The following is a 15,983-nucleotide window of genomic DNA, read 5'->3' on the forward strand; positions in this document are numbered from 1 at the left end:
AGCGGGCTATAAGAGACTGGAATGTGCAGTGCAGTAAATGCTTTGTGTGGATACTTACTTCAGAGCACAAGGGCCTTCTTTTTTTTTAGCTTAATACACTATCTATCTCTGGTGTAAGTATGTCCACACATGGGTTGGATCAGAAAAAGATACAAGGCAGAGAAAGCCCAAAGTAATAAAACCCCTGATCATTCTCTATTTTTCCCCCTCAAGTCACAAAGTCTTAAGGTAAATTGTATCCCAATTTTTATAGCTGAGCCTATCTAAATCCAAATTTAAGGCATATAATAAATTAGCAAGAATTACTTTGATAACAAGCATAAAAAAAGGTCACTTAGAGCACTTCGTAGGAACAGTGCTGACACCTCTGTGCTGGTAAGCTCAGTCTGCCGCAAATAATGACAGCAATTACGGCACATTTCTAATGGCTTTGTCCTGAATTTACACAAGGAATGTACCTGAAATGGTTCACTCAGAGGTGTACAGCTGTGGTGAGTGGGTGGCTGAGTTTGAGCCATCCTTTGGGAAGGCGGGTCTTCAGCTAGCATTCTTCTACCTGGCTCTCGGATCCAGTGGCAGTCCCGCAGGATCCCATGGATATATTGCATCCTTGGCCAAAACTAGATACTCAGCAGCATCGCCACTGCTTGTTTAAGGTTGCTCATTCACCTTGTCGTCTTTGAAGTTCTAATTTGCCACTGATGCTCAGTGTTTGCTGCTGGAGAGAGGGCCCTGCCATGTGCCGCATGGTTTACAATCTCACACAGGTTAGCACAGTTAGCATGGAGGGGGGTGGGCAGTAGAGCACATGCAAGGACACGCAGAGGCAAGGTACTTTCAGTACTATAGCTGCTGAAACCAAGCTTTGTAAGCTTTCTTCACGTACAATGCAAAGGCTTTGTTTCCTGATGTTTAGGCTACCTACATGGGGTTCTCCATTAATCATTAAATGTACCGCAGATGCAAGAAAGGCACAGCACAGGGAAACTGCAAGCACTTGGGCAACTTGGAAAGCATTTCTGGTTGAATAATGCATAATAGGTTCCTTGCAGTTAAGCAGAGACCTCCAACTCTTTAAATATAGGCAGAAGCATTTAATTTGTTTCCAACCTTTTACATTAAAATCGTGTTTTCCACAACACACTACATCTGAAGCTGGCTAGCTTGTAAGAGAAACAAGTGGTTTACTGATTTTTTTTTTTTTTTAAACAACATAGTATTTACAGTATTTACAAAAAAGCAAAACAGAAATCCAGATCTAGACATGGAAAAACTTTACCGGCATTCGTGATGCTCCTTGATAATAGAACTAAAGGCGTTCTGATGTAAACTTGTCTTCACTCTTTTTTCCCTTTGTCTTCTGTTGCAAAACCAAACTCTCACAACTTCTTTCTCAAGATTGAGCCCCTCAGCCATCCTCATAATTTCCTGTGAAGAAGGCTTACTTTGTTCTCCGAAGTGCCTCTCTAGGGCTTCTTTGGCAGCGATACTGGATAAAAGGATAAAATTTCACTTTTAAAAACTTGTCTGACACATTCAGGCTTTCACCACTAGTTCAGGAGAAGGGTCAGGTAAGAGCACTGAAGGTAGTGACCTGGTTTGTTTTACTCTTTTTCTACGTAAGGGAAACCCACAGAGCTTATCCTGTAGCTCTTTGCTGACATGAACAGCATCACATCATGCCGAATTTCAGCACAGAGAAATTAAGGCAAAACTAGCATCAAGTTTGGTGCAATTTCAGTGGTAACCATGAAATAGTTATGCTTCTTGATGTTCTCTAGGAGATAGAGCTACTAGCTAGACATGAATGGGATCACAGGAATTGGAACAAGCCTGACTGCCCATTCTGCCCCAGTCACAGCAGGGTCGTAGAGGTTCAGCAAATGCATGTTAGTGGAGTTACCTGGTTGTATCAAATCATTTGGGTTTACAAAGGGCGAGAGCTCCATCGCTTACAATTTGGGAAATGTTGTATGCTGTATCAAGTTCTGCATCTCATTTTGTTACAGAGACGACTCTAGAGTATTTTTAGAAATCACAGAGATTATGGCAAGCTGGTTTAGCAGTCATCACACTTTCTAAAAGTCTGTCTCAGTCTATTCCTCAGAGTCAGCAGTGACCAAAGTTGAGGGGTTCAATAAACAAAATAAGTTAAGACTACTGTCTTTTATTGTCAGATAGAATTAGCTTCCCATTTGTGTTACATATTCTCAGCAAGCACGGAATATCTGTGACATGCTTGTGTGCCGCCAGGGCGCATCCAGAACCGGCTTCAGCGGTAGCTGTCATTTCTTTGGACACAAGAGGGCACTTCATGCCCTGGAAATGAGGTGCAGGTATTTCTGTTACAGAAATACACAACGTATCTGCTGGAGTTCTGGTTCCTTCATTACATCGTCTGTCATATGTTGTTGGTCTTTCATTTACAGGTCAATTTTGCAATATTTATTAATGGTACCAAAACTACCTCGTTAATAGCATGGTGTTCTGCACACACAGAAATATAGAAACAGCATTCTTTTTGACTAACAGCTTCTTAGGCTTTGATCAAAGTATAAAATAAAATAGCTTCCACAAATTCAAATTAAGTAGTTTTTGCTCAGGATATGACTAACCTAATTTAGTTTGTGGGACTTCTTTTGTTTTACATCCAGTTTGCCTCTAAATGTCCATTAAGGATTGCTAAGGGTAAGGCTGCAGTTCAGATAGTCCATCTCCTTGATTAGTTTCAGGTCTCCAAACTGAGGTCCTATACACCTTCAAAGGAACAATTAATATTTTCTTTCTATATGGGATTTGGTCCTGAACATCCCATCAATTATCTGTGCCCTTGACAACCCCACTGCACTGGGGTTAGATGTAAAAGCAGGAATAATTAAAAAATGCTTAATATGAGGACTGATTTTCTCAATAGCTGTTAAAAACCAACACTAAACCCCACAATATCAGATGAAGTCTTCAGTGGGTTCCTCTAACCAGGGGAAAACACCTGGGACAGAGATGCTCCCAACTCACAGCTCTCATGCAGGCCATACTGCATGAACTGGGCAAGGTCTTGGCACTGCTGCTCAAGTCCTTACTGGCTTCTAGAGAAGCTGAGAGGAGAAACTGGCCTCCCAAGAGTAAAGCTTCATCTCTTGTGAGGTTCTGTAATGAGCAAATGAGCTATGAAATATCTCCTGTCCCAAATTTGCTCCTAACTGAGAAGCATCTCCTCAGAGGAATACTTAATTCAAAAGTCAGAGAGAAACCACATCTTCATTTTATTCCTTATATCAAAGACTATATGACTCCCAGAGTCTTGAGGGAATTGGCCAATGTAGTTGCCGAGCCACTCTCCATGATATTTGAAAAGTCATGGCAGTCAGGTAAAGTGCCTGCTGACTGGAAAAAGGGAAACAGTGCAACCATTTTTTAAAAGGGTAGAAAGGAGGACCCTGGGAACTACCAACCTGCCAGCCTCACCTCTGTGCCTGGGAAGATCATGGAACAGATCCTCCTAGAAGCTATGCTAAAGCACATGGAGGACAGGGAGATGATTCAAGACAGCCAGCATGGCTTCACCAAGGGCAAGTCCTGCCTGACCAACCTCGTGGCTTCTATGATGGAGTGACTGGACATGAGCCAACAATGTGCACTTGCAGCCCAGAAAGCCAACTGTATCCCAGGGTGCATCAAAAGCAGTGCGTCCAGCAGCTGAAGGGAGGTGATTCTGCCCCTCTACTCTGCTCTGGTGTGACCCCACCTGGAGCACTGCATCCAGTTCTGAAGCCCTGTATTGGGTTTGTGTAGCAAGGTCTTGGTAGCGGGGGGGCTACAGAGGTGGCTTCTGTGAGAAGCTGCTAGAAGTTTTCCCTGTGTCCGCCGCTGGCCAAGGCCAAACCAATCAGCAGCAGTAGAAGCGCCTCTGTGATAACGTATTTAAGAAGGCAAAAAATTGGCTGTGGCTCAGTAGTGGGAGAGAGAAGATAAGTGAGAGGATGTGAGAGAAAACAGCCCCGCAGAATCCAAGGTCAGTAAAGGAGGGGGAGTAGGTGCTCCAGGCACTGGAGCAGAGATTCCCCTGCAGCCCGTGGTGAAGACCATGGTGAGGCAGGCTGTCCCCCTGCAGCCCATGGAGGCCCACGCCAGAGCAGATATCCACCTCTAGCCCATGGAGGACCCCATGCCGCAGCAGGGGGGATGCTCAAAGGAAGGAGGCTGTGATCCCATGGGAAGCCTGCGCCAGATCAGGTTCCTGGCAAGACACTGTGGACCCATGGGGGAAGAGCCCACACCGAGGCAAGTTTGCTGGCAGGACCTGTGACCCCACAGAGGACGCACACTGGAGCAGTCTGCTCCTGAGGGACTGCACCCCGTGGAAGGGATGGACCCATGCTGGAGCAGTTTGTGAAGAACTGTGATCCCGTGGGAAGGAATCACATTGGAGAAGTTTGTGGAGGACTGTCTCCCATGAGAGGGACCCCATGCATGAGCAGGGGAAGAGTCCTCTCCCTAGGAAGAAGAAGCGGCAGAGACAATGTGTGATAAGCTGACCTCAACTCCCATTTCCATCCCCCTGCACTGCTGGGGGATAGTAGGTAGAGAAAACTGGGAGTGAAGTCGAGCCCAGGAAGAAGGGAGAGGTGGAGGGGGAAGGTGTTTTAAGATTCAGCAGTTTTTCTCCTCTCCTTCTCTGATTTTGATTGATAATAAATTAAATTAATCAAGTTGAGTCTGTTTTGCCCATGATGGTAACTGATAAATGATCTCTCCCAGTCCTTATCTCAACCCACGAGCCCTTTGATTTACTTTACTCTGTCCAGTTAAAGAGGTGAGTGATAGAGAGGCTTTGGTGGGCCCCTGGCATCCAGCCAGGGTCAAACCACCACAAGCCCTCGGCACAAGAGTGACATGGGCCTGTTGGAGTGGGTCCAAAGGAGGACCACAAAAATGATCAGAGGGCTGGAACATATCTCCTATGAAGAAAGGCTGAGAGAGTTGGCATTGTTCAGCCTGAAGAAGAGAAGGCTCTGAGGAGACCTTATAGCAGTGTTTCAGCACTTAATGGGGGCTTATAAGAAAGATAGGGACAAACTTTTTAGTAGGGCCTGCTGCAATAGGACAAGGGTTAATGGCTTTAAACTAAAAGAGGGTAGATTTAGACTAGATACAAGGAAGAATTGTTTTACAATGAGGGTAGTGAAACACTGGAACAAGTTGCCCAGAGAGGTGGTAGATGGAAACATTCAAGGTCATAATGGATGGGGCTCTGAGCAACCTGATCTAGTGGAAGATGTCCCTGCTCACTGCAGGGGGGTTGGACTAGATGACCTTTAAAGGTCCCTTCTAACCTAAACTGTTCTCTGACTCAAAAAACAAATCTCAAGTTGAAAGTGAGAGAAGGAACATGTTGTGGCTGTGGGACAACAGAGCAGCCTACATCTCCTGGAGGTGGCACTGCACATTGGGAATGATCCCTGTTCAAAGAACTGGCACTTCACTGTAACAGGTAGGGCCCAACAGCACCAGAATTGTGCCCAGAGGCAGCCAAAATCCTTTAATGTAGAAGAATATTATCACTCCTTGGCGCCCCCCTGAGTGAATAATTCTTCACCAAACGTTATAAGAGCCTGGGATATCTAAAGGAGAAGGAAATACCCCATGTTCTCATTTTGCCTACGGTAATTGTTTTTGTAATATGATTTACCAGCCTACTTGATTTCCATATGGAGTTGAGGCTAGATAGATGGTAGATGTTGGCCAGCAGAGATGTGAGAAACAGGTGAAGGAAGTTCCCATAACACCTCCCCTTTTTTCCCCTTAGGTCATTAAAGTGTTTCTTTGGGAACATCAAAGAATCCAGTGACAGAGGATAGGGACAGGGGTGAAATATTACATGTAAAAGTGCTTGCCCACTTCCCAGAACTCAATTCTCTGGCAAAATAACACAATTTATTTTGGTATAATGTAGAACCTACCAAAATGAAAGCAAGGGTGCTCTGATACCTTATTCACTATATATAAATCATAAAATTTGGGCAGAAGTGGAATAAAATATATTTTCGTATTGAAGTGTACTGTCATATGTTGAAAAAAAGTCTTGAATAGGGAAAAGTATATTTGGAGCAAATTGGGTTTTGGAGGGTTATGCTGTTACTTGTCACTGGAATGTTTCAAAATAGTGAAACATTTTGAAACACTAGCTATAGAGATTAATTAATAGAAAAGAACACTTTGATTTTGAACCCCAAAAAAGAAGCATCTTAGCCAAAGTGGTTTCTAACATGTAACGCCCGAAGTATTTATTACCTAATAGTGGTTCTTCGCTTCCTCTTCCGCTCATTCACCCCAACTTTTTCATTGTATAAAGCTGTATTAAAAACAAAACCAAACCTGGCAGTTATGTTCCACAGAGAATGGAAAACAACCACAATCTCCAGAAAAAAAAGTTCCCTTCTTTGAAGACAGAAGAAAGCATAACAGATAATGCCACTGAATAAGAGCAGCACCATACATAGGAGCACTTCTTTCTTTAAGATGGTTGGTCATTGTTTTACCTCCAGCTATAAATGGTTATAAGCAAAAATGGTGTGCCACCAGTAAAGCTGCAGACAGCACTGGCTCTGTGCCTATGTACCTGCAGAGCTGCACTTCAGCCCCCTCCTTTGACAAATCTTCTTCCTCCTACCCTGCGGTGTACAGTCTAGGGAGATGGAGTCCATTTCCATCCCCCTTGGCTACCACACCCTCTTTCTTCAGAAAAACAGCCTCGGCCCCCAACCCCATTTATTCATCTGCCTCTTCCACACCACTTTCTGACAGACAAGCACCCCCTTGCTTCTCAGAGGCCTGCACACATGATCTTACTTTGCAGCTCAAGCCTGCAACACTGCTCAGGTGGTCAGGTACTCATCACAACCCCCGCACAAGCAATTCTTGCAATGTGCCAGCCACATTAGGAGAGCCTCCGCTTTCTAGTGCAGTTACAGGGAAAGGAAGCTTTCTGCATTTGGTTCAAAAGAAACTGAAGTGTGTGGCAGAAGCAGCTGTTTAACAGCATTTCCTACTAGTGAATACAATGGCAAATCCAAAAGGTAGCATTAAGATCACCTTCTCTTTCTTCCCATGCTAGCTGAGTGCTGCACAGTCGTAGCCCTGGCTTTTGCTGTCACCTCCAGGCATACTGCTTCCCAGCATCGTAATTCATCCAGCTGAAAAGGCCGTTCTTTAAGGCAACCCATTTCCTTTAAATCAACCAACCTGTTCTGAAGTACACTTTGCCCAGTGACTCTTCCTGCAACTGGAAAGTAACTGGGCAAAAGGACGGGAATCCTCTAGCATCAAAAAGATCACATCAAAACCCTCTGTGCTGTGCTGTTCTTCTTCAGGGTTTAAAGACCACTACCTCAGTTGAACTCAAATCCTTTCCTCCATGGCCACATCTCATATGCCAGAGGTTGGAAGAGTCCTTTGCTAGTGAAGAACCCCCATAAACTGCTGAATGGGCTGTCCTGCAGATCCTAGTAACAGCTCTGACCTATGCTACAGGAGGACAGCTAGTTTGCTGGGATGGGACTGAAAGAAATTAATTCCAAGAGAGGTTTCTGCTATTCTGTACCCTCCTCCATGCATTTCATGCCCCTTCTTGCTCACCCAACTCCTCCATCCCCTCCCCCCCCAAAAAAAAACAAAATAATATAAGCACACCTTAGTATTTAAAGCTGGTAAAACAAGAACTTTAGTCTAGGGAAGACATGTATTAGTCCTTCAACATATATATAGGATTCTGGTTTAAATGCAAATCAACATTTAGAAGATCTCAGTGCTCTACCTCCTACTTGTTCTGCTTCCTCCAGCCACTTGGACAGTATCGATTTCAGTTTGCATGCGTTCTTGAAACTCAGCTGCAAGTTTTCAAACCGGCAAATAGTAGTTTGGCTGAATTCAGAGCCATGCACAGCAGCCAGCGCTTCTCCGACATTGGTTTGTGTATAACCTGTCAAAAATTAAGAGAAGAAAGTCACTTTGGAGCTTTCTAGAAATGATTACTTTCCTTGAGATGCTTAGCCCTTCACTGCCAACTCTTATGAATAGGGTGTGCCTGCAGTGTCTTTGGGATGGGCTTTCTGCAGAGGTCTGCGTGGCTGACTCCGAGCTCACCTCAGAGATGTGTTCAGTCTCCTGTTGGTTTCAGCAGAGTTTTACACTGATTTAGTGGAGTTTCACACTCTGAGATTCGGCATTTGAGAAGGATCCAGACACCCTATATCTTTCTTTCTATAGATGGTGCAATGTCAATAAACTAATCCCTGGTGGCACCGCTGGTCTCCTGTTATTTGTTGCAAAAACTGAGCGACCAGAGAAATGCTGCGGTTTCCATCCAGACACTGACTTTGTAGCTGCAGCTCCCTGCTCAGTGCTCTGAATACGTACTCACCATGTTCAGGGGTTTGGCTCATCACCTTCCCTTTCTGCCTCTGCGCTGGAACAGGCAGGATCTCTTTAGATGCTGAATGTCTCATGAGGCAGCTTTTTACCTCCAGTTTGATTGCACTAACTCTGTGTGTCTCAGCCTCAGACCCACAGCCCATATTAACTCTGTCTTCCCTTGTAAAGCTCACCCTCAGATTAGTTTTCCTGTGTAAACTGCATTTTTCCCGTCAGAGCATTAAGCCCCGTCTTACAAGCTCTGTGTCATTTGTTTGCATCAGAGGAAGTTTTTGTTCCCTCACAAATTCAGGATGAAGATGCATTAATAATTACAGTGCTTAACAGCGTGGGGCCTAGCAAACTTTTCCAATGGTATGGCTGACATTAAATACATGATATACAGCAAAACTGACCAAGTTGCAAATACTATTTTAAATCCTAAATTTTTGTTTCAGTCCTTATTTTTACACTCCAAATGGAACACAGTAGCTTTCTAGCTGTTGAGATAATGCATATATGCCTGTAATAACCTTATAATTTTTTTACATTTATAAAGCTAGAAGGATGCCCTATTTTGTAACGATATAATGTGGTGCTATAAGTGATAATGTAAAAATTGCAACTCTTTATTCAGAGTACCCAACATCTGTAAGTGGGTTGAATCTGCAGCGCTGGATGTTATTTTTCTATGGCACAGTTCATACAAGGGTGAGACAGGCTTTGACTTTGCAATGTACCTCTATCCCCTACAGGTGAGAAAGACAGGGCTCAGTCCACCTTTGTCGCAGCTAAGATTGTCCAGCAGAAGACAAGCACCTCACCGGAGACCCTCTAATGCAATCCACCTCCCATCAGCCCCAGTAGTTACCAGACAGCAACAAAGGTATCAGTTGCTCTGTACCTGTGTCTTGGCACAAGAAAACAAAACAGGAGGAGAAGCTTCCCACTGATATGAAAGATTTGCCATGGATGTCACCCATCTTGTATACCAAAATGACACTGCACCATCAGGTGAAACACTTCATGGGGAAGAGGACAGATATGAGAGGTTAGAGCATGTGCTGTCCTAAGTTGCAGAAAATCTGGGGCCGTGCAAAATAATGCACCTGCTACCGCATGTAATTTAATGAACAGCAGTAATTTTCTCTGCACTTAAGACAAATAATTTAAGGGCAGGAAAATTTAGAGTCTCTTTCTGTGTACTAAGAGGCAAAAAGCTGTAGTTCATTAATTCTGTGGAAGTCTTCTAGGAATGGAGAAAGTCTGGCAGTGCGAAGCAGGATTAGAGTTATGATTAGAAAATGCTAGACCATAAAACATTTGGAAATAATGGGGCTTTCACTTTCAGAATTTTTCAGCCTTTTTTTTGCAGCTATAATCACATACCCAGCTTAATTCTCCGCAGCTTAAATTCGTTAGCAAATTTCTCCAGTTCCCTGATTTCAGGGGAGTCCATGTCAACGGGCTCTTCGACAGACTTGGTTTTTCTGCGGAACTCCTGCTTGAAGTCTGAGGCGGTGGGATCGTCTGTGAGGAGGGACTGGTGCATGGGCGTGAAGCCATGGCCCAGGGCACAGGAGCTGGCGCTCAGGGCGTGCTCCGGGAATTTATAAAGGCAAGGGGTCAGGCTACCTGAGCAACACCAAAAAGAAAACTCAGTACAGTTATTCCCTACTGCTACACAATAGAAACATGCCTTCATCATCTTGTAATCCATGCCTGTAATATTTATTATATAACATATGTGGAAGTACCCAAGAGTGAGGATAGGAGATACGGTCTCTCTCTTGTCCCAATACATGAAAACCAACCAGCAGCCACTTTCACAGGCCACAGCCATCCTATTTCTTAGCAAACTGTGGTGCACTTAAATGAGATACTTAATGGTACAAACTTAAATAACAATCCAGGGCTGCAGCTGGAATGAAGTGGCACAAAAAGATTGATGGATCTATGTCATTTTGAGTCACCTAAAATGTGCCACTCTCTATTTTCTGTTACAAATAACATTCACATGTAAACACGATTTGATGCTCAGACAAGATACTATCTTGGTTTAGCTTCAGCATAAAATTTGAGTAAATACACAGGTACAAGCTCAAAGAAAAAACAAATCAAACCCCAGAACAAATTCAGAATGATTATTCTGGCTTAAAAAGAAATTGCTCGAGGACAAAACAAAACTATCTCATGCTACTTTTTGTTCAAAAATGTCAGAATTAACAAGGAGATTCAGTTAAGAGCAAAGGCTGTTTTTTTGCTAGATATTGTACATAGAGCTAAAGAGTCTCTGACTTGAAGGGGAAAAAAAAATAATTGGAGAAATGTTAACACCCTTCAGTGTATCTGGAGCAGCCAGTAAATTCCAAGTTCTGAGGACATCCTTCCCAATTTTCTAAATTACACAAAACTTTGTAGCAGAACTCAGAACTTCATTAACCTCCCACCCCTTCCTCTATTTTCTTTTCTTGTCTTCACTGCTCCAATTGCTCTTGTCCATGTTGGAGGTTCTAACCCCATAGGAATACTTTATATGCTTCACACAGGATAACCACAAAACATTTTCTCAAAAAAATAAAGGAAAAGACTGAAAGAAAAGAGAAGGACTTGCTTTGCAAGGTGCTGACACCATTTACCACATTGGGATGTGGCATAGTGCAGGTCTGCAAGATGCGACTCTGGGAGAGACTTGCTGATAGCATCTCTGGAGTTGCAGGCTTGATGCCTAAAATAAGGAGTAAGGGTAAAAAAAGAAAGAAAAATGACAGTGCATTTATTTTGGAATGAAACGAAATGAACGTCTGAACAATACCTTTTGTTTAATACCTATGGACTTTTCCTGGGGATCTAAACAATGTCAGGAATGTTTGCAATAGATACATGACAATGAAATACGAGCATTTGGACATTTGCACCCAGGGAAGGAAGCTTACTCACCATCCGTAAAATTCCCTATGCAGATTTATTCATCTATGCTGACTTACTGTAATATTTCCTTCATCCTAAGTGAAATAAAATGCTGAGCTTGATTTTCCTAGGAGTTGTGTTAATTTGGTTTATTGCATTATCTCATTCACTGCTGCTTCAACTTGCGTAGAATAACAGTTCCTCTTTCTTACTCAGCCTGAGACAGGGAAAACAGAGCAGGATGCTCTCCTAGCATACATTCTTGAGTGCAACTCCTAGCATACATTCTTGAGTGTAACTCCTAGCATACATTCTTGAGTGTAAAAATCCCCAATCATCTATACAATCTTGCCTGCTGAATTCAGCTATCCTTCCATCATGCCACCATTTCATATCATAGCTCCAGTCAGGGCTCCATCACCCCGGGTAGTACACTGGTAATACACTCATATATCAGCTACATCACTCCTGGTCCCTCAAAAAGTGATGAGCACCACGGAAAGTGGGCATAGGTGAGCAAAAAGAGCAGCGCTGTCCCAGTTATGTAGAGAGAAATAAGATACAGGGTGATTTGCTGAGAGATGCAGAAGTTTGGAGAAACTCTGGGCACGGACCCCTAACAACCTAGCCCCTTTTCTAGTGCCTTAACCCCAGGTCCTGTCTTCTTTAAGCAACTGTCTTGAATCAGTCCCTCTAAAGGAAAATTGACCAAAATCAACATGCTCACCCAGCTGAGGGTATGTCTCTTACCTGCCATCACCCCATAGGTAGACGGTTGATTTCCATAATGGCAGGACGGCACAGAGTAATGAAGGCCTGCCAAAGTGTTTCCCAAAGTTGTCATGGCAAAGTGGATACGGGAGCATATAGGAGTTTGGATCAAAGACAAAACAGACAGGACTGGTAAGAAAATGTGGGAGGATTCAAGGCACAGACTTTAAGTTCAGAGACAGACACAGCAGTTTTTGTGTGCATTCAGTAAGCATTTAACTCTGGGCCATAACCATCAGGCTAACACTGCTGGAAGCCCAGACACTTGGCCAGGTTGCACCAGATAAGACTGCCAGTGAGAGAGACTCTGAGCCAAGACCAGAAATGGTCATGCTGTGGTCTCGGTGCATTGTTTTTAGTATAAGCTATGGACATAACCCGGTTTACATATACTGCTGAGCAAGGGAAACATTGAACTCTCCAGGAGGAGAGACGTTCCCTTCCCCACCCAACTTCCACACACCATTTCATTTAATCTTACATAAAAACTTGCTCTATGTTCCCAGAAAATTGATTTGCTACACTGTTGTGCAAACCCCACAGTGAACACAGGCATCAAGGAAGGATTTGGGTTTCCAAAAGCAGCAGTTTGGGACATTTGGTTTGAGGCATCCAGAAGTCACATTTCCTTAAGTGCCAAGCCACCAAAAACTTTTCAGAGTGCTTTGGCAGGGTGGTAGGAAAACAGGATGATAGACTTTAGGCTCTTCTAAAAAGTTAGGCCTAAGTCAACATTTTCCATCAGCAGCACCATCAAACACAGAATTAATTTCTCTCTAGTGTTTTCAGAGGGGTCTTTCAGGTCTGTGCTCAGTAATCGCCAGTGCCTGAAGCATCAGGCAATTTTTAACTGAATGCAAAATGAGAGATACGTCTGTTTCTCATGCATAACTAAGCACACAAATGTATATACTGTCCTCTCTAACAACTATAGAAAGTATAAGATTAAAAATTCATGTTTGTGAACATTCAGGTATGTAAAACTGCACTTCAAAGCATACATTCTAATTATTCAAAACAATATCATTATTTAGGGATTAGAATTGCTGTTTTTTACAACAGTAATTATAACAGTAAAGTGTCCTGTTTAGATACACTTATGCAGATATAAAATCTATTAAAACAAGCATGCTTATGCTAGTATAAATGTACCCAAAATAAAGATTTCATTAATGATACTAATGCATTTAGAGCAATGCAACTTCTCTGTTGAGATAAGATCTAAGCATTTACTGCTCTTTTTTTCTTCTATTATTTCACATTTCATAGACTATAACTTTTATGCGTAAAAATAACATTTTCAACTTGCTAATAGGGATTTAAAACTAAATAGTGAGGATGATGCTATTTAAATTAAATAATAACAATTAAAGCATTGACAATACTGCAGAACATCAGCTTTATGATATGGTATAGTATTTGAGCAGAAGTATATTCACTGCTGTTTTGTGATGCAGAATTGTCACATACATTTAAAAAAATTTTGACATTTAACATAAGCCGTTATTCAAAATTCTTTCATGTCTACTTTGTGAACAAATTCTCCTTAGATGCTTTCACCAGAATGGTATTGTTTTTTACAATTTCTGAATCTATGTACAAAGTTTGTAAATGTTTACTCATTATAGTTAGCACCCTCTGTCACTGCTTCATTCTCACAGGGTCATTTGCTAAATGTGATCCTGCAAACAAAATTCCCACTGACCACAGTGGTATTTGTTCTTGGGTGGTAACTACAAAATATCAAACCCCAAATCTGATGCAGATGAGCAAATGCTTTTGGCTGGCTGTCACCATATATAGCTTTTATTATGAATCAGATGAATCTAGAAAATATTCGTATGATACAGATACTTAAAATCTGGCCGCATACAAAATTTAAATTCTCCTATTCCCTACTACCACTGCTAACCAACAGCCGCATTCGGATATTTTGAGTCTCCTGCTTAATGTAGAAGATCCTGTTATCTTTCACCGATGCCTAGTTTTCATTACTTGCATGCTTTTTCTTAGTATTAAAATGTTTTATTACCAATGCACTTCAGGAGAAGGGTAGTTTCTCGCTAAGACTCCAAATAAAACTGTTACCTTAATGCAATTTCAAATAAATAAAATCTATTTCTTGTTCTGTTTCTGAAAGCTTTCTATCAACGATTCCTGTATTCCAGAATCCCACTTCTGCAGGCTTAAGGCTGCAAGAAAAATCTCTTTCTCTTGCTGTGTCTCTCTCAGGTAGTTTAGTGATTATATAGTCCTAGTATTCAAATGCAATTAATTGGATTATATACACAAATAGAGAAAAGTAAAAAATACGGATGAGACTTCTGCCACCAATTTGGAACATCCCACTTAAATCTTAGTCTTGATGCAGCATACAATATGCTTTGTAAAGCAATGTTTCTCCTTCCTGAAAGCTTCCCCAAATGATATTTAGACCTGACCTGTTTTATATACATTTCCTATTTAAAGCAATTTATATTATTTTAAATTGTGATTACATAATAAACAAACTTTCCATTAATTTACATGACACTTGTAATTGAAGACTATACACCCATAACAACTGTGACAGGGTTTGAATCCATTCTCAGTTAATGAATTGGTAGAATACTTGAGCCTAATCTTGTAACAAACTAAGAGAAAGCTACAAATTTAGCTAAAACACAAACATTTGGGCGGTCCTGATTCACTCATCACACAGAGCTTTGTGAAAATGTTTCTACTTTAACGTAGTCCCAATCTGACATAGAATTGATACCAAACACTAAGTATTGCAGAACTTGAACACCTATCATCCAAAAGCATTACAAATGAGAGTTACTGAGAGCAAGATTATTTTTAAAAAGTACCTGTAGACACAACATTGGTGGCATGGTTAGAAACCGGCAGGCACTCTGCAGCGCTGTGATGCATTATCAGAGGCAGAGAGGGCGAAGAGTCAGAATTCAAGGGTACAAAGGTGTCAGATGAAGCAAACGCTTGGCAAGTCATACCCTCCAACAGGCAAAAGAGCCACTTGCCCCTGTTTTCTGACAGAACAGATCCTGCGTGATTAACGGCTGCTCAAATCTCTTCCAGGCTTTTACCTGCATATACATATACAGGAGGGCTCCAGAGCACAGGGAGGTCGTGTGCAGGTATTTATACCACTAGGAAATCCCTTTATCCATTTTAATGTTCTTTTCCCAGCAATATTGCTATACTGCTACAGAGCCTCCTTCCTTCCCACACAAACACAATACGTGTCCAATTAATGGTGAGGGAAGAAGAGGGAAACCAGAGACACGATTTGACAGATATTTTCAATTAGGTCTTTTGTGAAGAACAATGGCCAGAAAAAAAAATATAAAAGTATCGTCTCCAAAGTCGGTAGCACCGAGACAGGTACGTTTAATACTAAGTAGGTTTCCACAGTTAACACCTGCCCCCAAAATCTCATCTGGACAATTTTCTGGAAGGCAACCCTACCTGGAGCACTGCATTCAGCTCTGGGGCCTCCAACATAAGAAGGACATGGAACTGTTGGAGCGGGTCCAGAGGAGTGTCACAAAAATGATCCGAGGGCTGGAACACCTGTCCTACGAAGACAGGCTGAGAGAGTTGGGGTTGTTCAGCCTGGAGAAGAGAAGGCTCTGGGGGCACCTTACAGCAGCCTCTGAGTACCTGAAGGGGGCCTACAAGAAAGCTGGAGAGGCACTTTTTACAAGGACAGGTAGTGATAGGACAAGGGATAATGGCTTTAAACTGAAAGAGGGTAGATTTAGACTAGAAGTAAGGAAGAAATTCTTCACTATGAGGATGGTAAGGTAATGGAACAGGTTGCTCAGAGAAGTTGTGGATGCCCCATCCCTGGAAGTGTTCAAGGCCAGTTTGGATGAGGCTTTGAGCAACCT

At 42.3% G+C, this 15,983-nt stretch overlaps 1 protein-coding gene across 2 annotated transcripts; it reads right to left on the reverse strand.

The window, feature by feature from the left end:
• Window positions 1-1,275: 1,275 nt before the first annotated feature.
• On the reverse strand, window positions 1,276-15,081 carry POU1F1 (POU class 1 homeobox 1). 2 transcript variants are annotated; one of them, XM_009635198.2, is made up of 6 exons: window positions 14,940-15,081; window positions 12,070-12,135; window positions 9,799-10,044; window positions 7,814-7,978; window positions 6,292-6,352; window positions 1,276-1,489 (listed from the first exon to the last, which is right to left on the reverse strand). In XM_009635198.2, the coding sequence occupies exons 1-6, from the start codon at window positions 15,079-15,081 to the stop codon at window positions 1,276-1,278; spliced, it is 894 nt and encodes a 297-aa protein (XP_009633493.1). The 2 variants fall into 2 exon arrangements, with proteins under 2 accessions (XP_009633493.1, XP_009633491.1); XM_009635196.1 differs by having other exon boundaries at window positions 12,070-12,219.
• Between the last annotated feature and the right edge of the window lie 902 nt (window positions 15,082-15,983).

The sequence above is a fragment of the Egretta garzetta genome, unplaced genomic scaffold (genome assembly GCF_000687185.1).
Source record: "Egretta garzetta isolate BGI_Z169 unplaced genomic scaffold, ASM68718v1 scaffold383, whole genome shotgun sequence".
NCBI classification, from domain to species: Eukaryota; Metazoa; Chordata; class Aves; order Pelecaniformes; family Ardeidae; genus Egretta; species Egretta garzetta.